The following is a 22,107-nucleotide window of genomic DNA, read 5'->3' as shown; positions in this document are numbered from 1 at the left end:
GAAAGAGACAACACTTGCGAATGTTGTGTAGTATACATCATTTATTTCTAGCAGACCATTTACATAAAATTCTCCTTTTAATTTAACACCTCTCCGGTTTCCCCTGGAGACCCAGAACATTTTAATCAACCATCACACACTGCTGGGGTGCCAGCTTTGGCATAGATTTTTTTTCTTCTTAAAAAACAAACAAAGAAAACAAAAGATCCTAACCCCTTTTCCCATTAGTGTTTTTCCGTTTTTAAAGAGTGTCATACACCAGTACCCACCACTGCTCAGTGCTTTTTTTTTTTTTTTTTTTTTTTTTTTTTTTTTTTTTTTTTTTAATAGTTAACTTTCAGAAGTTGTATCGGAAATCTCCTTGTTAGTCTTCAAGCTGCAGTGCTTGTGCTGTGTCATGCTAGTTCATGTAAGTTTTACATGATCCGCAGGCCTTGGATTGAAGACTCTAAGGTCTGTGGAAAGAATTAAGTAAAGATGGTCAATCCTAGTTAACCAAGGGATAGAACAGAAGCAAGTTAAATGGCATGAAAAGTTGCACAATTTCGAAAATATTGAATACAAACCTTGAAATCCCATATGGTCATTGCTCCATCAATTCCTGTAGTGCAGAATTTGCGACAATCTCTTTTGTCTCCTTCATATATAGACACTTGGCTACAAAGTTCAAAAGAAAAATTATAAATGGTTATGCACAATTTTCATAATAATGATTATAATTTATATGCAAAGTTAGGGGTCGGTAAGACTTATATATTCCAAATATGTTTTAAAGTCTCTTATGCTCACAAAGGCTGCGTTTATTTGATCAGTAAAGTAAAAAAAAAACAGCAATACCGTGAAACTAAACATTATTTATTCTTCTGATGGCAAAGTTTAATTTTCAGCATCATTACTCCACTCTTCAGTGCCACATTATCCTTCAGAAATAATTATAATATGCTGATTTGCAGGTTAAGTAACGTTTCTTATTTTGTGCTGCTTAATGTATTTGTGGAAACCAGGATTTTTTGATGAATAGAAAGCTCAAAACCACCGCATTTATTTGAAATGGAAATCTTTTGCCACACTTTAATTGTCTTTACTGTAATTTGATTAATTGAATTAATTTCTTTTGGAAAAAAATGATGTCTTAATGACCACAAAATGTACAATTTGGTAATGTTTATATAATTTTCAAATAATTTTTGCCCTACGTGATGCTGTTCTGATGCAGGGTTTCTAGGGTGCTATTGCGGTCCTCAGTGGTGGCCCTCTTGTCCATGTTGCGGAAGCGCTCCATGGCAGAAATGTTGCGCTGGATGCTCTGCTTTGGAATGTCCAGCTTGGATATGAAGGTCAAGTTTCCACCATCATCAAAACTGAACAGCATAGGGCAGCAATCGTGACCCTGATGGAAAAACCCTCTACATTAGGTCCTGAAAAAAGGTAATCACCTCTAAAGTACAGTGCAACAAACAACCAATAAAAAAAAAAAGCTCTTACTGCTGCCACAATGTTGTTCTCAGAAACAAAAGTCACACTCAGAAGGGCAAGGAATTCTGTCTTCAACTGGCTTGGCCTGTAAAACAGAAGTGTGCTATTAGTCATTAACAAGCATGATGTATTACCAAAAGTCTCTATAAACAAATAACTGATTTTTTTTTTTTCTAAATACACACCAACCATTTCCATTACTCACATTGAGCTTATTGTGGGGTCCACTACAGTGACAGTGCTGTCATGGCTGACCCACGCCAGTTTGTTCCCACTGGCTGAGAAACAGACGCTGTGAACCCATCCTCCACTTCCTGCCCCGCCAAACTCTGACATCACCTGCCCAAAGGGCATCTTGGACCCCCATGGGGTTGGAGCTGGTTTCTCATCCACCTCCTTGATGTATGCAGAAAATACCCTAAGAAACAAACATGCAAATATGATTCAGAGCCCTAACAAATGGTTATTTTTGACCTTCACATTCAGCAAGCTTCAATATGCAGACTCACCTGCATTTAAAGTCACATGACCCAGCTGCCAGAAGCACATTATTTGGATGCCAGTCTAAACTGAGGACAGTTGAACGGATGGGCTTCTTGATGTGTTTACTAACCCACCTAAAATAAAAAGTTTTTTAAATACATAATAATATTATACATTTATGTGTGTGTGTATATATATATATATATATATATATATATATATATATATATATCACACATACACACACAATCACAAGACCAACATATCAGCTGTGACCTACCAATCATTTTCAGACTCAAAGTAGCAAACAGATATGAGTCGTGCTCCACTCCCCACTGCAAACTTGTTCTCTAGCGGAGACCATTTCACAAACGTGGCAGCGCGGTTGATCCTGAGAATAACAAGGGTGGGTTTCCACAAACCGTCCTTTTGACTCCATACATAAGCATTACGGTCAGCTCCACAGGTCACAATGCGATCACTTTTAGGAGCCCAATCAATGCCTAGAAAACAACAACAAAAACAACGGTGAACCTGCAATTATAACGATGTCTGTGAGGAATTTGACAATGTTTTTTCAAATGTTTACCTGTGATGTGCCCATTGTGCTCTTTTAATTCGTGAGCTTTCACCCACTGATTTCCACTTTTCTTGTATATATGGACCTCATGGTTGTTTGGACTTATAGCAAGTTCTGTAATTGAAAAACAATGCATGAGATGAGGCATTGGTTCAAAAAAATGATGCAAAAATGCACGGACACAGACAACATCGGTGAATAAATGACAATGACAAATCTTTCTTACGGGTCCTGTCCCGGTTCCACGCATGGCATGTGATGGGCTCCAACAAAAACTGGTGCAGTGACATTGTCTCCAAATAACGTGCACCTCTGCCTGAAAAGAAAGGTAATTATGTTTGATTAAGGTGCCAGTAATGTTAGAACTTTTATTATACTGATCGGTCAAATTGTGTTTAACAGTTTCGATATGTGCATTTATTCATTAACAGAGGGATTATCCAAAGGACTTAAAAATTAGGGATTTAGTACAACACCACCATAATTTTCTCATTTGCCAAGACAAATACATGCAGGGCTTCTCTCACGAGTGTGAGTGTGCAGGAAATTACAAACACTAGGAGGACCTACCCACTCATACAGGCGGATCCAGCCAGTTTTTGATTGGTGACAAGCAAAGCTCAATTTTTTGGCTTGTTTATTAACTATTTTACTTGTGGAGAACACATATAGGAACTAAATGATCAACTTTAGTTTGAAACGCATGTTAATTTACTTGCTTATTTTGGGTTTAATTTTTTTTTTTTTTTATCAAACTAGCAATCGTGGTTAATAATGTACTCTGGATTTAGTTGATAAATAGCTTAATTGGTGTCAGAAACGATAAAAAAAACATCACTGACAAACTGGCAAGCCAGGTCTAATCACATCCATCGGGGTTATGTCCACAAAGAAATCTGTAATGTTTTTCGTCCGTAATCATATACGAAAGCAAAAATTGCTTGTTCAACAGTCAAAACCAGAGGACACTGCTGTCAGTTCCCGGTTTTAGGGCGTGGGTGAGGCAGGTCATCAATATCTGATGCCACAGGCTTCTGCTCGCGAGCTGACCGTCTGTTACATTAGCCGACAGCTAACGCCAAAAACAGATTACATGCCTGGGAAAAATATGCAGAAAGCCGGAAAAGAGACTCCTGGTTTAAAGATAACGCTCTGTAGTACATTATACAACCGTGAACACACTTATAACGCGAGTGCATTCGCAGAAATGTTCGCGGTCTGTTAAGATTTGAGGAAAAGGAAGGCCTTGCTCAAGTTGCCGGCTCAGTCCGCTCCCTGCTGTCGGAAAAAGGCATGGCACGGGCCTCACTTAAGTTACCTGAACCGATGCGCCGCTTCTTGAGGAAATGTTCGCAAGGATGTTGGCTCTCGGGTGTTCACCTGTTGGACGGACTTGAATTCGCGGACTCTGGACAGTCGACACGAATTCACTCCGGCTGCTCTCTTATCGCTCCCTGATTTGGGCCTGTCAAGGAATCCAGGAAATGGCACGCAGCTCCGCGCGCATGCGTACGCAAGGCAAACAGTGGGCGTGTCCACTCCGTGAGCACTCACCAGCGCAAGTCATTCAGAAGACGCATAAGTGAGGGCTGGCACTATACTGAGTAGGCCATGCTTCAAAGGACTGTGCAGCTTCTGATCTTAGGCGGGATATGATTGATATTTTATTGTATTATAGCCTTTAAAGGGATAGTTCACCCAAAAATGAGAACACAAATTAAGATATTTTTGATGAAATCCGAGAGCTTTCAGACCCAACTGCATTGTTTACATGAAGTGGAAGCTAGCACAGGTCTGATAATCTCTCCGCAATGGTGGCGCGCTGCTACAGACGGGATGAGGAGGAAAATAATTGTTGAATGAAGTCATTATTTTCATTTTCTTTGCACTTTCATTTTATTCTCATAGTTTCATAAAATTATGGTTGAACCACTGATGACACGTGGGCTATTTTACCCATGTCCTTGTTACATTTCTGTACCTGGGAATATTTCAGTAGAATTGCTGTCTATGGAGGGTCTGAAAACTCGAATTTCATCAGAAATATCTTATTTTGTGTTCTGAAGATGAGAAGTCTTATGTGTTTGGATCAACATGAGGGTGTGTAATTAATGATAGATTTTTTTGGGGTGAACTATCCCTTTAAAACAATCTGTGCAATATCATAGTGTCGTTTTCTTGACATTTTTTGTTTGAAAGATCACTTCTTTCTTTTAATATTCCTTTTCTTGTACATTGCTCTCCCCGACTTTGATTCATGTGAGATGAATTCTGCCACTTTGATAATTCTACAGTATAACCAAGGCCAAATTAGTTTTCAACATTTTAAGTGTTACATATATGCATATGTGACCCTGGAGCACAAAACCAGTGTGAAGTCGTTGGGGTATATTTGTAGCAAAACCCAAAAATATATTGTACGGGTCAAAATTATTTATTTATTTTTATGCCAAAAATCATTATGATGTTAAGTATATTTTGTAAATTTCCTACTGTAAATATATAAAAAAATAAATTTTTTGATTAGTAATATGCATTGCTAAGAACTTCATTTGGACAACTTTAAAGGTGTTTTTCTCAATATTTAGATTTTTTTTTTTTGCAACCTCAGATTCCAGATTTTCAAATAGTTGTATCTCGGTCAAATATTGTCCAATCTTAATAAACCATACATCAATGAAAAGCTTATTTATTTAGCCTGTCAGGTGATGTATAAATCAAAGTATAAAAAAATTGACCCTTATGATTGGTTTTGTGGTCCAGGGTCACATATAGGCTACGCTACCAAAAGCTTGTGGTCAATAATCATAAGGCATCAAATTGATAAAAAGGTAAAGTTAAGACATTTCAATTGTTACAAACGATTAATATTTCAAATAAATGCTGTTCTTTGGAATTTGACATTTCTGGAAAAATATGAAGCAGCACAACTAATAGGAAGAAATATTTATTGTTCTGCAAATCACCATATTAGAATTGTTTCCATAGAATCATGTGACACTAAAGACTGGAGTAATGATGTTGAAAATCAAATAAATACATCTTTGATGAGCATAAGAGATTTCAAATGCATTCTACAGCTGGCATTTCAAACATAAATTTAAATTGCATTCTATATTCATTTTAATGCTACTTTGTTAAAGGGTTAGTTTACCCAAAAATGAAAGGTCAGTGTTGTGCATGCGCCGCTCAGAAGTGACCGAACGGACACACAGCAGAGAGATCAAAACAAAACAACGGTCACTAAAATAAGGATTTGTAAAGAAGAATGTTGGAGGATATAAGCCAAGAGGAGACTGGTTCTCCTTTGCTAAAGTAAGGAAACTTTGCTTCTTTCGATCCTGTTAACAAACTTTGGTTTTCACAAGACTCACCGGCGCATGCGCAACGCTGACCTCCATTTACCACAACTGAGGCTGACATAAACCTACACATTCAGACACTCAGTGTTGTCCACCAGCTCAAAAAATTTCCTGTCAGGTTTAGAGGTTTTCACCCACTGCACACATCCTTGATTTCAGTCACCGTCTGTTTCAAGGTTAAATAGCTCCCTGTTCATACAAAACTCAATTTCATACTCAAGTGGGGCCAAAGTTGATTTAAAAAATAATAATTCTGATGAGCTTAGATATGCTCTTACAGTCTCTTGAAGTTCATCAGTGTTTTTGGCCCCATTGTCTCCATTTTATTCAAGTCTGAATCCATTTTCTTCTTAGTCCTCAGACCTCTTCCTCCAGGCTAGCTTAGAGGAAATCTATTGTTCTCTGATGTTTATTCCTTCTGCAGTTTTGTGGAAATAATTATACAATGATGTGAAAATATATATATATCTGTGTGTTTTAACTAGTGCTGTCAAATGCTTAATCACGATTAATCGCATCCAAAATCAAAGTTTTTGTTCACATAATATATGTGTACTGTGTATATTTATTATGTATATATAAATACACACACGTGCATGTATATATTTCAGTAAAATATGCTATGTTTATTCATTAGATATATTTATAATAGAAATTATAAAACGGATAGTTCCGGTCCTTGATTCTAGAAATGGCATTCCTTCTGTCAACTTTCAAGGTCTGTCTGCAGCTCCTCACATTTCAGACTCCATTTTTTAAATAGTCGCTCTGCATTGAAAATCTTAAGTACTGAAATCTTAAGTATTTTAATCACATTCATAAAGAATATATTCTGCTGGTACCCCCCAAAATGAGCAGCTATTATCTTCTTCAATTTAATGGTGAGATCTCTGTCTGTGCTGCATGACCTTCTCCAGAGTGGCTGCCTGTATCTTGTATTATCTTAGCGATACTTTCATCCCGTTGGCAAAGGTGTGCTCTGTACTTTGTCATCCAGGCCCTAAAGAGTCACAGCAGGTATTTTAGAGCCAATAAACTGAATCATTTCAGATCATTATGTTACTTTATTTTAATTTGTCAATGAATAACACATGCTTACATGATTTCACACATGATCGCAGATGTGTGGGGAATTTACAACCATATTTTAGTAAAATATTTGATTGCTTTCACCTGTTTTTCCTTTTCTGACTTTGCCAGAATCGACTCCCATCCTTCCAAGTCTCTTCTCAGGTCCATTAGTTTTGAGCACTTCAAGCATTGGCAACATTCTTGTCCTTCTTTAACATCTCTTTCATATGCTGGAGATCCGTTCTTTCATGCTGTTTTCTGCTTGATCAGCTGGTTACAGTACTTCTCAGCAACTGCAACCATATTTAGTGCCGGAGAATGTAAAAAATGCAGTTCATTTTCATTAAAAATGAAAACCACATTCAGACACAGTTGCTGTGGCCAGGGCTGAATCGCCCTTTTCTTTTGAAACAGGAATACATTTTTCAAGTTCTTTGATCTTCTCTGCCATTTTTCTTGATTTCTTCAGAACAGCTTACCTCTTTTTTGGCCTTCATCTTGGTCTGTTGGTGAGCCATGTGGACCTGGAAATAAAACACTGCAGGATAGAAAGGACTAGAAAAGATATAAATTAATCATTTAAAAAAGAGGATTAAAAATGAATGACTTCAGAAGTATGTTTTTCCACATTATTTGAGCTTCAGCAATCTTCTCACATTTCGCTGAATGGCAGTGAAGCCATTTCTGAAATAGTAAGAGACAAGGGTTGAGATTAAACCTTCAAATGTAAGTATACTGTATGGATTTTATGTGCTGTTTCTGTCTTGTCATTTTTTGAATGATAAAGAGCTACTGTTTTACAGGAACTGTTTATACTTAAACTAGAAAAGCCTTTCAGGAAATGCAGATTCCCTCTAGGATGCCCTTACATACCAGTTGCCAGGTGCAGGATTAGGAATGCGTCACAAACACCTGGTAAACATAAAAGAGTATGAAGTACATCTGACATTTTTATTTAAAATTAGCACTTCTTTCTGGCTACTATGTATTGGTTTCTATGTATGTACCAGTACTTCTGAATGGGTTGAGGCTAGGATTTTGTAGTTAAAGGACTTGATGTTAAAGGACTTGATGAACAAGTATGTGTGGAGAGCATTCACTTAGTATCGTTATCTCATTTTTGACCAAGATGGTTTTTTAGAGGCTTTTGCATTGGAACTCTTCTTATATTGAAATAATAACAAACTATGCTGCTTTATGGAAGTGCATTGGTTAACATATCAGTATGTATGTGTTATATTCAGGGAATTTAAGGACTATAACTTATATGTAAAAAATTAAAACCTGAATTAAATAGCACTTAAAAAAATGTGTTTACATAGGACATATATACAGAAAAGACAGAGTAAAGATAACATAAAGGAGCACCAGAAATATAGAACAATAAAGGAAATGCAATAATGATGGATATTAAAATAGCAATTTACCTCAAAATAAAAACTTTGCTGAAAATGTACTCACCCCAAGGCTATCCAAGATGCACATGAGTTTCTTCACTGGAAAAGATTTGTGGAAATTTAGCATGACATAATTTGCTCACCAAATGATCATCTGCAGTGAATGGGTGCCATTGTAAAGAAAGTCCAATCAGTTGATAAAAACATCACAATACTTCAAAAGTAATCTACGATTCCACACAACCCCAGTCCATTAATGAATCCATCATTAAGACATTCAACCTTAGGAGCTACAAACCATTGCTTCTAAACCATTAAGTCCTATCCTATCCTATTTGGACTCTCAATCTGACGGCACCCATTCACTGCAGAGGATCCATTGGTGAGCAAGTGATGTTAATGTAAATTTCTCCAAATCTGTTCCAAAACTAATCTACATCTTGACCTGAATTTGAGTAGATTTTAAGCACATTTGTATTTTTGGGTGAACTGCTTCTTTAATAAAAGAATGAAATAGAAAACAGATATAAATGACCAGATTGTTTAAACTCATTTGGCACAGTGAAGTGCACAGAGTGGTCATCGCTTTATACAGCTGTTCATGTTGGGGTCCAAAGGAAATATCAACTAAAAAATATATATATATAAGTATGTGAGGAAGTTCAGGCATTTTGTTATATTTATAGGTGTCTGGTAACCTATAGAAAGCTGAGATGGTCTGGAAGAGCCCCTTTCTTTCTTTCTTTTTTTGCACCTAGTCAAGCTTCCTCTGCTTTGAAGAGCTGAGCCAAGAAAGCCATGGAGGGCTGCAACAGGCCCAGCACTGTTTCATTCAGTGGATCTTTGTTTTTTCGCATAGCCATCCTGCTTGTTGTATACCACCTGGGATGTGCTGAATCTGATATAATCAACACGGGACATTCTTTGGCTGGAATCTATAGCAGTAACATGGAAATCTTTCTTTCTCAAATGCAGACTTATGGTTCCAGCATAATGCATCAGCTCAAAACTTTAGCAGCTAATAAACAAGTGAAAAACATTTGTCTACTGATTTTAATGTGGCTATGTTGTGTTACTATATCACACACAGTGTGAGCGGTGGTTCAGTATTCCACTTCAAGCATGTGTGGACACATTAGTGGATCATTAAGGCTGCTAACTCAAAGCTGTGAACACACATAAGCTGCTCCCTGGATACTCAGAGGATATTATACATTAATTAGCTATCAGAACTATAGGCAGTATATTCTCAGATGGCTAAATTTACCTTCTTAATACTGAGATATGTAAAAAATCACCAATAATTATAAAATGTAGCTGTAAAGGCAAAAAGGAATAACAATCTATCATTCTTCATCTAACTAGTGCATTTTAACATGTCCATAGCTTTAAGCCAGTCATACACATTTAATTTATTTACAAATAAATAAAAATATAAAGACCAAAACTTTTCAATTATAGACATGTTTTTCTCATCTGTAGAGTCACATTAATTTATAACTTGGATAAAACCTGCAAAGTATGTCACTCAACATACAAAAAAATACTGTTTATTTAATGTTTTCTACTGTTTATTATCGATCGCAACCAAGAGAACAGGGAAAGAAGCAGCCAATTTGCTTTTATAATATTCCACCTCATCACATTTTCCCTTGACTCATGTTTATGCATATTCATACCTCAAGACATGGATTTTTATCTGCATATTTTAATAGCACCTAAAGGCATTCTTTGTCTCTTTTATATAATGTTTAAAATTTTAAATTCATAAATTAAATTAATTAATTCACACGCACACACACACACACACACACACACACACAGAATTTCTTTCAATTACTTTCCTACTTTATCAATTCAGTTGACATATTTGTCAAAAACTCTATTTCAGTTCAACAATCAAATCCTGCACTTATCATAAACATATTATGACCAAGAGGTGGCAGAAGTGAGCTACATCATCTCGATTGAGTAAATTATGTCAATAAGGTGTCCATACGTAATCAGTTTGCATTCTTTTATATTTGGAGTAGTTTACATCATATGCATCACATTCTAAAACATTCTCGCATATATCTTTTGTTGTGAATGTAGTTAAATATCGTCAATGACTTTCTGAACTCATGTCTGGCTTTTAATAAGGTTCTAGTGTTGCAATCACTTTCTAAAATCCAAACCAAAAAAACAAAAACAACAACAAAAAAACCTACAACATCTAAAGCTCATAATTTAATTAAATATTTTATTTTGGTACTTCAAATCATTATTATTGAGAACCCCATTGATGCAATAAAGTAGTAACCCTTTATTTCAATATATTAGTTTTAATTTGCTAGCAGTAAAATTTACAATATCTTATGATTAATATATGTGCATGTCATGTGCGGTCTTAAGACATGCCATAATTACATGATGTCCTCGTATACAATCATTATCATTTATTTACCATTTTCATTTTTAGGTTGTACATCATTAAACCACATTGCATCCCACACAATGAACTGATTTAATTAAATGCATTAATATGTATTTGTTTCATTTTTAACAAGTCTTCAGATCAAATACATTTCATTATAATGCCAAAAGCACAATGCCTCTTTGCTCATTAAAGTGGCGAGGGACTGAGAAAGGCCGGTGTGTGGCCTGCCTCCCTCATTATCCCGCTGTTTATGTGGATTGGCGTTTCTTCTGCACAGCACTATTAAATGGCTCTATTGTTTCCAGTTGCTAAACTCTTCAAATCCAATCCCTTCCCCTATTGCTCAGACTAACCTTGTTTACTTTCTACCACACAACAATTATCCAGCCACAATTAATGCAATCGGAATAATGCAAATTTAATTTACATAAACTACATTCTTCATCTGATCATTTATTACAACCCAAAACAACAACCTTGTCCAAATGTAAAATGTTACAGGAAGCTGCAAAATGACCACAAAACATTACTTATATTTTCCCCCGATTTACTAGACATCACTTTAATTCACATTAAATCAGGTTAAAAACCCCTGAAACCCTGGAGCACAAAACCAGTCTTAAGTCGCACGGGGATATTTGTAGCAGTGGCCAACAATACATTGTATGGGTCAAAATTATCAATGTTTCTTTTATGCCAAACATAATTGGATATTGGATCATGTTCAATGAAGGTATTTTGTAAATTCCTACCATAAATATAACAAAACTACATTTTTGATTAAAATGCATTGCTAAGGACTTCATTTGGTCAATTAGTATAATTTATTTATTTTTTATTATTTTATTTTTTTTCTTTTGCACCATAAGATTCCTGTCTATAAATAGTTGTATCTCGGCCAAATATTGTCCGATCCTAACAAACCATACATCAATGGAAAGCTTATTTGTTGAGCTTTTAGAAGATGTATAAATCCCCAATTCCAATAAACTGACCATTATGACTGGTTTTGTGTTCTAGGATCAGGATCACAAATGCTGGAAGCAGCAGACGGAAGCGCGAGCGCGCGCACGCCCAGCCGCGAGGGCGTGCACGTACAGCTGTACTAATGTGATGTCAGAACGCCGTTGAGCTCAAAAAATGTTAGCCTGTGTTGTTAAGTCGGAAAGCTACAGGGGATTTGCCAGACGGAAATAATACCGTTTTACCGCCTAGAAACACATGTACAGCACACATATTTGCGTAGCGCGTTTTTATACGTTTTTCTATCCGCTTGCAGCGAGCGTCTTGGGTTTATGCTGAGAGAAAGTTGGTCGGTTATTTTGTGGGAGTGATGTCGAATCCTGGGACTCGAAGGAACGGGTCAAGCATCAAAGTCCGACTGACAGGTAAAACACACGAGCTTCTCAGTCGTTTTAATTGTATCCATTCTGGGTTAATTATCATGTTATACTTCTAGTTGGGCTATCGGCGCTGTGTTTTGTCAATTATGTGTGTATGGAAGGCTAAGCGACTATCCTGCTAGCTTGCAGGAGCCTGGCTCTTAATGCTAAAAGAATGCTAACGCGACAAGCAGTCTTTCACTTCACCATCATCTCTATAAACAGCACAATAGTCCGTGGACTTGGTTTATTTTCACTTATGTGAACGTTATCGGCCGAAAGCAGCTCCCCCTGCAAGGGATGTGAGGTTGTTAGGTAGTCATAAATCAGCTGAGGATTGACCGGATGAAGCGGAGGCAGCTGTTTTCTCGCTTCCTCATCTGGATGGCTGTGTCTCTGTTAGATATTAATATATTAAAACTGCCAACATGTGTGGCCGAATATTCATTAGTGTTTTGTGTTGTCTGTTTATTATATTTGCTCACATAGGCAAGTTAAGAAAGGGTTACAGTGCTTGTTCTTTCTATGCTAATATAGGTTAACGTTACTCTTTCACAATCCAAGGTTGGGGTTTTCATGGGCAGGATATTTTTTCCCTTCTCTTTTGAAATCGCTTCTTTCTTGGAAGTGAACAGGATATGATTGATGCGTTCTGATCTCATTGATATCATCACAGAGATGGTGGATGATTGCTCTCGACTTAAAACCAAATCTACTGTTGACATATCATAGTGTTTATGGAATAGAAATATTAATAAATGCAAAAGCATGTTTCTGTTTTATAGCCAAGGTCCCATTAGTTAATGCATTAATTAACATTACCTAATATGGAGCGATACATTTGTTACAGTAGTTATTCATTTTGTTTTTACTGACAAACTTTAACAATGTTAGCTCAGTCTCATTAAGTAATATTAACAGCAGTTCTGATTTTAACAACGAATTAGTAAAGGTTGAAATTGTTGTTAACTAAGAATAATAAATGCATTAAAAGTATTTAACACTTTAGAATAATGGTCCATTAGTTAATGTTAGTTAATGCATTAATTAACATGAACAAACAATGAACAATACATTTATTACTGTATTTATTCATCTTTGTTAATGAAAATACGGTTATTCATTGTTAGTTCATGCTAATTCAGAGTGCATTTACTAATGTTAACAAGCACAACTTTTGATTTGAATAATGCATTAGTAAATGTTGAAATTAACATCAACCAAGATTAATAAATGCTGTAGAAGGATTGTTCTTGCTTAGTTCATGTTAACTAAAGTAGTTAATTAACATTAACTAATGGACCATTATTCTAAAGTGTTACCAAGTATTTTACTTGGTAAGTTAAATGGTGACTCTTGTTCATGTTAGTGAATACGGTTAGTATTGTATTACCGCTTTTCCTCGCTTTCCTGTTAACAGCTGATGTATGCTACTAGAACAAGTGGACTACATGGGCATTTTGTCATTCTAATGTGAGAAAGTTTGACGTTTAGTTGGACGTAATAGGTCTCCCGTGGTTCCTTTTTTGTCTGGCAGAACTATGTTGATGTCAAACTCAACACTACTATCCACTGCTTTGATGAATGCAGTGAAGACACCATATAAAGACATTTTGTTCCTTCACAAGCAAGTGAGCTCTGAATGAGCCGGTCTTTATTTTGCACAGATGTGTTTGTGTCTCACAACATCTCCTCTGTGGCCACTTGAGTTTGTTTGTGGAAGAGATGTCCACAGCAGAGGTGGATAGCGTTGTCGGGCCGCAGACAAACCCAGCGCCTCCAGCTGTGCTGCTTTCCCCCCTGGGCCCATGAAAGGATATTATTTTTCAGTGTTATTTTCAGCTTCTTGTTTGCCGGTATGTTTGGCAACCACTGCATTGAGTCTTATTGATCGCTACCTAAACATATTAGCAGGTTTGGGAATCATAAGGAATTTTAATGATTTTGCTTATGATTCCTCCGTGTTCTTCTCTTTATTCTTGTTGTTTTAATGTTTCCTGTAAAGCCCTTTGGTCTACAGTAGTTGTTTTAAATGTGGTATAGAAATAAAGTTTTTGTATTGTAAAAATATCTTTATTTAGTCATACAGGTGTGAAACAACATTGCTTGTCATTTACATACCCTCATTTCTGGGCAGGTGATCATTTCAATGATAGTTTTAAATGTTTTTTTTATATTTTTTTTTATACATTTTTGGAAAAATAAAATGCAGTTCTCATTGTACTCAATGCCTTCAGTAGTGTGGTGCTAAATGAGATGATTTCTGATTTCACCAGAACAAATTGATGAATACACATTTTTAATGACTTTTTTTTACAGCCTCTTTACTAGCATAGGTGCAGTCATTGAAAATAGGCTTTATACTATTTTGGAATGCTAAAAAACAAAAAAAACAATAATTTGGTAACATATTAACACAAGTTCATGTATGTTTAACTTCATAATGGCATATTATGCACAACCAGTCATCACAAGCCTTTAGTGTAACATAATAACAATGACTGTTATTGGTTCATAAGATTCAGTACATTTAGTTCAATACAGGGCATGAGTCAGATCATTTCAGTATCAGCAGAAGAACCGGTTCTTGTACCCAACCTCATGCGTCAGCCTAAAAACGTGATCTTTTGGCAATAATGATCAAATTGTTTGTAGTCAACTTACATCACCTGTTTTTTGCACACAGATTCCTGGTAGATTTCGCTGTGTTACGGTTTTATGCCATCAGACAAGTGTTGATAATCAACACCTTCACACTATAGTGTCTAGGAGGCTTTGATGGCAGTATGCTTTTTGTGACCTTATCAGCGAGGGGTCGTAGACAGTAAGTTATTTTGCTTGAGGATGACAATAGAGTGAGCAGATCAAGGCAAGATTGAATGTTTGTTTATATATTTTTTCTGAATTCCTCCTCACTGAAACAAGTACATTAAGTAATTTTGGGGTGCAGTTATGTTTAATGGCCTGAAATATTCTCACAAATTCATTTGGCAGGATATTTAAGTTTTTGATGTTTCATTGTTTTTTAATTGTGTGTTTGTATTTGTATCTGTTAATGGTGTCACTAGCAGTGCTTTTCCCTGCCTTGTTCATGCTTCTTTCAGTCTTTTAGTATGTCCGTTTTACTTTGGGTTTGCTTTTCACTCAACAGGAAGTAGGATGTGGCTTCAGCGATCATTTCTTTCCATTATTGAGCGATATTGTGGGGGTTTTGTGCAGAGTACTAATACAGTTTATGTTGTGGTGCTTCGTGTTCAGTAGTTGATATAAAGATCCAAATTTAAGTGAAAAAGTGAAAGTGACGTGACATTCAGCCAAGTATGGTGGCCCATACTCAGAATTCGTGCTCTACTTTTAACCCATCCAAAGTGCACACACACAGAGCAGTGATAACACACACACACTGTGAACACACACCCGGAGCAGTGGGCAGCCATTTTTGCTGCGGCGCCCGGGGAGCAGTTGGGGGTTCAGTGCCTTGCTCAAGGGCACCTAAGTCGAGGTAATGATCTATTTCTGCTTTTGACACGATAATTATTAGACTGCAACAACAAAAACATGCCTATCAAGTTTTCAATTTCGAAAAGATTTTGAACTGTCTGAATATTTCTAAATAGATCACCTCCAACTTGATTTTAGAACCTGATGTTAGATTATTGAGATGAATGACATTTGTGACCTGATTATACCCTTAAGTAATTTCATTAGAGGGGAAGAATTCTGTAAATATTTGTCATCATTGGAGCTTGCACCACCTGGGTTTTTTTTTATTTTTTTTTTAGTCTGCTCAGGAGTTATTGCCCTCATCATGGTTACAGAGTAATGAGGGAGAAATGCAAGTTTATTTTATTTTTTTCTCATTGTTGTTTCCTCATTACTTGGAAAGGTCTGTGCTGATAATGTCCTGAGAAAGAACTTGATTTTGCATGTTTTCAACTGTGTTTCACCCTGAAGGTATTTTTTGTGGATTAGTTGGGCTGTTTGGTTTTTATTGTTGTGTTAATGAATAAGGCAGTCTGGATGCAACCGTATAAGAATGCATTACCAAGTCCTTCATTTGTATTCTACTTCTATTATAAGTTCTTTTTTTCACTGTTGCTGTTACATTTAAACACGCTCACACACATGGGGATAATAAACTTTAATGCCATGAGCATTCAGGCTTCAAAATGTTTGCTTGTTACTGTGAAACAGCTGTGTTTAACTTGTGGTGTTATTGAGACTTTGTTGTATACATCCAAAACCTGTAAAGCTACTAGGTGATTTGGCAAAGCTGTTTCTGAAAGTTCCTGTAGACTATAGTGTTGTCAAAAGACCCGGTACTTCGGTACCAAGTCTGTACTAAAAAAATTTAAATGTGACGGTACCAGGTTCCGTACAAACCCGGTTCAGCGCTATGATTTCCACAAAGCAGAAAAGGAGGACGGAATCTCAAAATCCAGTCATGAAAATGAAACTTACATTTTAACATGGACAGTCATGGAATTTGTCAAAGTTAGCATAAATTAGCATAAATTAATCAAATCAAATCTCCATATGGACCAGTATCTGTAAATGTTAAGCTGCAAAAGTTGTTTGAAATATGAATCCGTGTTCTGCGCGTCTCTGTGTGAATTAATGAATGGCAGAGACGTGCGGGTTTGTTTACTACATAGACCGAAGTGCATGACACTTGCATTAATTTCAGCATCTGAGCTTCAGAGTTCTCTCTCCATCAAGCGATCTGAACTTTTCAGTTCATCTCAATGGCCGCACAGCGCACCTGTATTTGACGCTGTAAACTCTTTGTGAAGGCGCACGACTCACCGTCGCTTTACTGATATTGCTGTTTCTTTACACGTGCAAAGAGAGAGAGAGAGCGAGAGTCTTACCACGCTGAAACGACACGCTATATGTAAACTATTCTTTGTTGTCTTCTCCTGTCAAAATAATGGAGTTCATTTAGAATTATTCATATTCATTTTCGAACAAGCAGAAGACATACCCGGTTTCTCCGGTAGTGGGCGGAGCTAATGCGCAAATGGCAATTTTATTCAGGATGTGATACTGCTACTACTGTTGAAAAAATTTATAAAACTTTATTTTTTAAAGAAATAAGTCACAATATTTCTTCCATGTTTTTATTTTAATAGCAAATCCCCTTTATTTACCAAAAATAAAATGTGTTTAAATTTCATAAATTAAAAGACAAATTAAATTTGGGTGAAACTTGTTTACTGTTTTTCATAATTATATAACTTGTAGAAAAACTTTAAACACAATTGTAAATAAGTATAAAGAATGGCATTGGTTTTATTTATAGTGCTAAAAAGTTTTTTTTTTTTTTTTATTAGCATATTTTTGTGTTTTGCTTTCGTACCGAAATTGGTACCGAGAACTGTGAATTTTCACTGGTATCGGTACCGAATACTGATATTTTGGTACCGTGACAACACTAGTAGACTAAATGATGTGTTGATGCTTTCACTATTAGCATTTCTTTAACTAGATTCCAGGTGTGCTATTCAGTCCAAACAAAATACACAGTGTTGAATAATTACTCATTATAAAATGCTTGATATTTGTAGGTCTTGTTTTAAACCAATTATACAGTGCATTTTAATTTGATCAGGACAAATGTTTATTTCTTGCTCAGGAATTGTCATTGCGCTTGATGATTGCATGATGTTGCACTTTCTGGTATTATTAGCTGTATAACGCTAGCCCAGGATGACCACTTGCATTATCATCATGTTTTGGTAGCATATTTGCTTTGTTCTCAAAATATTAGTGGTCTAACAGTTCAGAATTCCAGTGACTTGTTTTGCATACTAGTTTGATGCTCATTGTTTTTGTATTCAGTAAGGAAATTGGAGACGTACTCAAATAATTGTTTACACTCTTCAGCATTGTGTTTAGGATACACAATGCAAATCTGTTAAAAAATAAAATATTTGCAAGAAGAATGTGTATTTTCAGAAATCCTTTTATGCACCGCAGTGCAAATGTGCACTTAGCAGTGGGTGCCAAACAGTGTGCATTACTGAAACCACCAATGTTTGCGGCAGATCTGATTTTTTTGTGTGTGTATTGGGCTGCTTTAATGTGGTTCTAAATGATAGCTATCTGAACGTATAAATCCATGGGATTATTTCACAATTTTTGTTCATATTAATGAACAAAAATTGTGAAATCTCATGAATTTATACGTTCAGATAGCTATCATTTATCTGGGGACATGGAATGTTCAATAAATCATTTATAGCATCTACTCTAATGTCTGCACATCATGCCAATATAACAGGCAAACATGGCTGCATTTGCACTGCAGGGCTTAATACACACATGCCATTTTTGATATTAATCCACCATAACAGCTTTTATTTAATATCTGTGTATGTAGCTCCAGAACGTTGTTTGGACAAGATGTCAAAAATGGCATATGTGCATTAAGCCCTGCAGTGCAAATGCAGCCATGTTTGCCTGTTATATTGGCATGATGTGCAGACATTAGAGTAGATGCTATAAATGATTTATTGAACATCCCATGTCCCCTTGCAAACTCAACCTCTCCATAATCGTTTGCAGCACCTAGTTGAAGCCTGGATTATGCTCTGTGTACTAGGCTTTTGCTTGACATGGCCAGCTATTGTGGCATGCATCAGGTGCAAGAAGCTGCTTGAAAAGAGGCTTACTGCCTGCCTGTGTATGTAAGCCTGTGCAACAAGCAGAGGGCTGGATACTGGGAAATCCTGTTTATTCATTGAGCACTAGCAGCGCTCTGCTGTTATCATTTGTTTCACGTGCTGCCTGCTTGTCTGTTTCCTCTCTTTCCTTATCTTTTTTTCCTTCTTGTCCTCTTGCACATGATCATTTCATGTTCATGAATGTGTAGGTATGTGAAGCATGTAGCTTCTCAGACATTCCTGTGTCTGATATTAATGTGAAGTCCAGCTGTGGGTTTGTTCGGACCATCTGCAGCACTGTAAACCGGGTTGTACCAATAGACGATAGTATCGTGATAGTAACTCTTTGACATTCCATGTTAAGTAAATTCCATTTTTATGACTGGATTCTGTGATTCCATTGCAGAAAACATTGGGCCCTACTATAGCATTTGTTTTGTTTTGTGTTAAACTTTAGTCTTAATTTGAATCACTTTTGTACTCAAGGTTTTTTTTATGTAATTGTGATGTTCATGCACTTGAAGTCACACCATTTAACCTTGTGTGTTATGATAGACTCATCCCTTATATAAGACACTAACCTTGTGTGTTATGATAGACTCATCCCTTATATAAGACACTGCACCTTGATCAGAAGTTTCATAGGTGAGAGTGATTAGTATAAGACTTTGTACTGTGGTCAATCAGTGTCAATGGCAACCAAATAGTTTATATTTATTTAATTTTTTATTGCTGGGTTAATTGTTACCTGAAGCAGTGACTTCAGTATTTCAGAACATAGGAAATTAAGTTTTTACGTGGCTCACCACTTTCCAGACAAGTGGGAGGTCAGAATAGAGATGTGCAAAACCACATTTATATCATGGACTAGTCAGTGGGTTGCCTAAATGACTAGTTGATTTACAGTGATAGCCACGAGACCCTGATAAGATGTTTCTCAGAGACCTTTAATTCTAAATTCAATTTAAATCCCTGACTCAAAAAAAAAAAAAAAAAAAAAAGAAGAAATAAAGTCATTCATCCTCACAAACGTATCCTGTCTCCTTCCTAGACCTGTTTTAACTCAAAAGTTTGGAGTCGGTAAGATTGTTTTAAATTATTTTTAAATTTAAGTTCATTCTTGCTAGGAAGCATTAAATTGATCAAATGTGACAGTAAAGAAGTAGAAAAGAACTCTAATTCTAATAAATCTGTTCTCCTGAATTTGTTTATTCATCAATATGAATATGTCCTTTGTGTTCATGTGTGTGAGACTGCATTGTGGTCAGCTGCAGACAGTGCTGTGTTGTACAGTGCTGTAAGTCTGTGGGGCCTCCAGACAGGATGAAGAGCTCATATGGTGATTTTTAGCCTCCCTCAGCAGCCTGGCCGCCTCCCACGTGCCTCGTCTGGATTTAGGTTACTGCACAGTACCCAAGGGTCACTCAGCCACCTCCGCCAGGTCTCTACCGGACACAAATACTGCTTCAGGACGCATTCTTTCAGCTGTTGTAAACAAGAACCGCTAAACGCAGGGATTGTTTTTCATCCTTTCAGACTTTAAGATTGTACTTTTCAGGATAAAGTTTCTAGTTTCTCTGCAATCCTCTCATTTCTTGTCTCTGTGCAGATGCTCACCGGAGTCGCTATAAGTATCGCTCATATCTCTACAGGGATGACAATTGACCAGAGGCCATTCTCTAAAATGACCGACATAAAAAGCCTGTTTCTTTACAAGCTTGTTTTCCTGCTTGTCCTCTCTGTGTGAATTGAGTGCCCTTTGGAACCATTTAGCTTTCTCGAAGTGCAGACCAGACCCATTTTTAAGTTTGTTTGATGGCACAATAATCGTCATTGCATGTTGTTTCTGAGTACTTCTGATGGTGTCAGACAAACTGTCAAGAGCAAAGACGGGCAGACATCTGTCTGCATTGTCGCCATAAGGTTGTAGTCTTTCTGGTGTCTGCTCAGAGATGTGATTAATGCACCACACATCAGATTCAGGATGTCGTCCTCCTTCAGTCACTGCCGACTGAATGCATTCCTCTCATTCTTATGTATTGTGCTTTTAACCACTCGTTCCCCCAAGGTATGGCTCAGGTTTCCCTTCCTTTTCACGCCTGGTGACTCAGTGACGGGGATGTCTGCCCACCTGTCCCCTTCATCGAGCTTCCTCCTAGGGGAGCTTGGTGGATCCACCTTGGAAGTCGGAGCGGCTGACCTACTGTATATTTGCTTGTGGAAATGTCTATACATGCACATGAGGAGGTTTAGCATTCCAGTTTAAACTTTTGGCTGACAACTCATTTGTTTCGAGCTTGGATGGGGATATATTTTTAAAGGCCTCTGGCGTTCTGATCGACCTTACAGAATGGCTTCCCACAATTTAATCTTTTAGGCTTTGGCCATGGAAAGGCGGAGAAAGAGAAACAAAGAGCCAGGAAGGAGGGTGGAGGATAACTAAAAGCTCATGGATATTTCATTTGCGCTGGGGGCCCGATGTCTTGTGTTTCAGCTTTGCGTATTGTGGGGCTTTACATTAGTGTGTGCAATACGGCCTTACTCATATCCCTCCAGCCCTCACAACGCTGTAACTCAAACCTAAGCTGTGAATGGGAGGAGTGATGTGTGTCATCTCTGAATCTGGCAGGAAATGAGTCGAGTAGGCCACATTCTTCAACCCCAAATCAGTCTAGTTCATCACTCAATTAGAGTGATGGCTTGTGTATGCAAAGTCTGAATTGACTGTACAAGGGCTGAGAAATTAAACATAATAAAATCATATTTGCAACATGGCTTAGATCAGTAAACAAATCGCAAGGTGTGCACATTATTTAATTAATTGCACCCACTGAGCATTGCAAAGTGAAGCCTGGCACTGTCTTTGTTTACAGACGTGCAGCTCCTCATAACAATGTTTTTGGGGTCTCAAAGTGGCTCAGTTCACTTTAAATTGTTTTTTTATTATTATTATTAAATATGCATTTGGAAATGTAATTTAATTTGTAATAAAAAGCATTTCTACTACCAAAAAAAGTTTAGAAACCCAACAAAGTTGTAACCTGTTTCCAACTAAATCCCATTTACCACCCTAAATTAAATTGAAAGTTAGATGTTTTAATTAGAGCCCGACCAATATGTTTTTTAGGGGGGCAGATACCAGTATTAGGGAGTAAAAAGTGGCAGCCAAATCGGCTGATGTTCTTTGTGTATGTCATAGTACAGTACCAATCAAAAGTTTGGACATTTGACTGGTACTATATAGCATACAGTATATACATAAACAGAATATA

General features: G+C 36.8%; 2 protein-coding genes across 6 annotated transcripts in view; one reads left to right on the top strand and one right to left on the bottom strand.

The window, feature by feature from the left end:
• Positions 1–21: 21 nt before the first annotated feature.
• Positions 22–4,041, bottom strand: LOC132149457 (actin-related protein 2/3 complex subunit 1A). Of its 2 annotated transcripts, none has more exons than XM_059558723.1 (10): positions 3,920–4,041; positions 2,766–2,855; positions 2,549–2,653; positions 2,240–2,462; positions 1,986–2,093; positions 1,682–1,894; positions 1,486–1,561; positions 1,197–1,390; positions 567–657; positions 22–455 (listed from the first exon to the last, which is right to left on the bottom strand). In XM_059558723.1, the coding sequence occupies exons 2-10, from the start codon at positions 2,827–2,829 to the stop codon at positions 417–419; spliced, it is 1,113 nt and encodes a 370-aa protein (XP_059414706.1). In that variant the 5' UTR covers positions 2,830–2,855; positions 3,920–4,041; the 3' UTR covers positions 22–416. The 2 variants fall into 2 exon arrangements, with proteins under 2 accessions (XP_059414706.1, XP_059414696.1); XM_059558713.1 differs by having other exon boundaries at positions 3,858–4,038.
• Positions 4,042–11,889: 7,848 nt separating this feature from the next.
• Positions 11,890–22,107, top strand: part of smurf1 (SMAD specific E3 ubiquitin protein ligase 1) — a 45,736-nt gene continuing 35,518 nt past the window's right edge. For 3 of the 4 annotated variants that reach the window (XM_059558636.1, XM_059558618.1, XM_059558609.1), the window contains exon 1: positions 11,890–12,176. In XM_059558636.1, coding sequence (XP_059414619.1) covers positions 12,122–12,176 — 55 coding nt within the window. In that variant the 5' untranslated portion in view covers positions 11,890–12,121. The remainder of the gene's footprint in view (positions 12,177–22,107) is intronic. The other variant, XM_059558627.1, reaches the window with a different exon arrangement.

Source organism: Carassius carassius, chromosome 1 (genome assembly GCF_963082965.1).
Source record: "Carassius carassius chromosome 1, fCarCar2.1, whole genome shotgun sequence".
NCBI lineage: Eukaryota > Metazoa > Chordata > Actinopteri > Cypriniformes > Cyprinidae > Carassius > Carassius carassius.
This window is presented reverse-complemented; position numbering and strand designations above follow the sequence as displayed.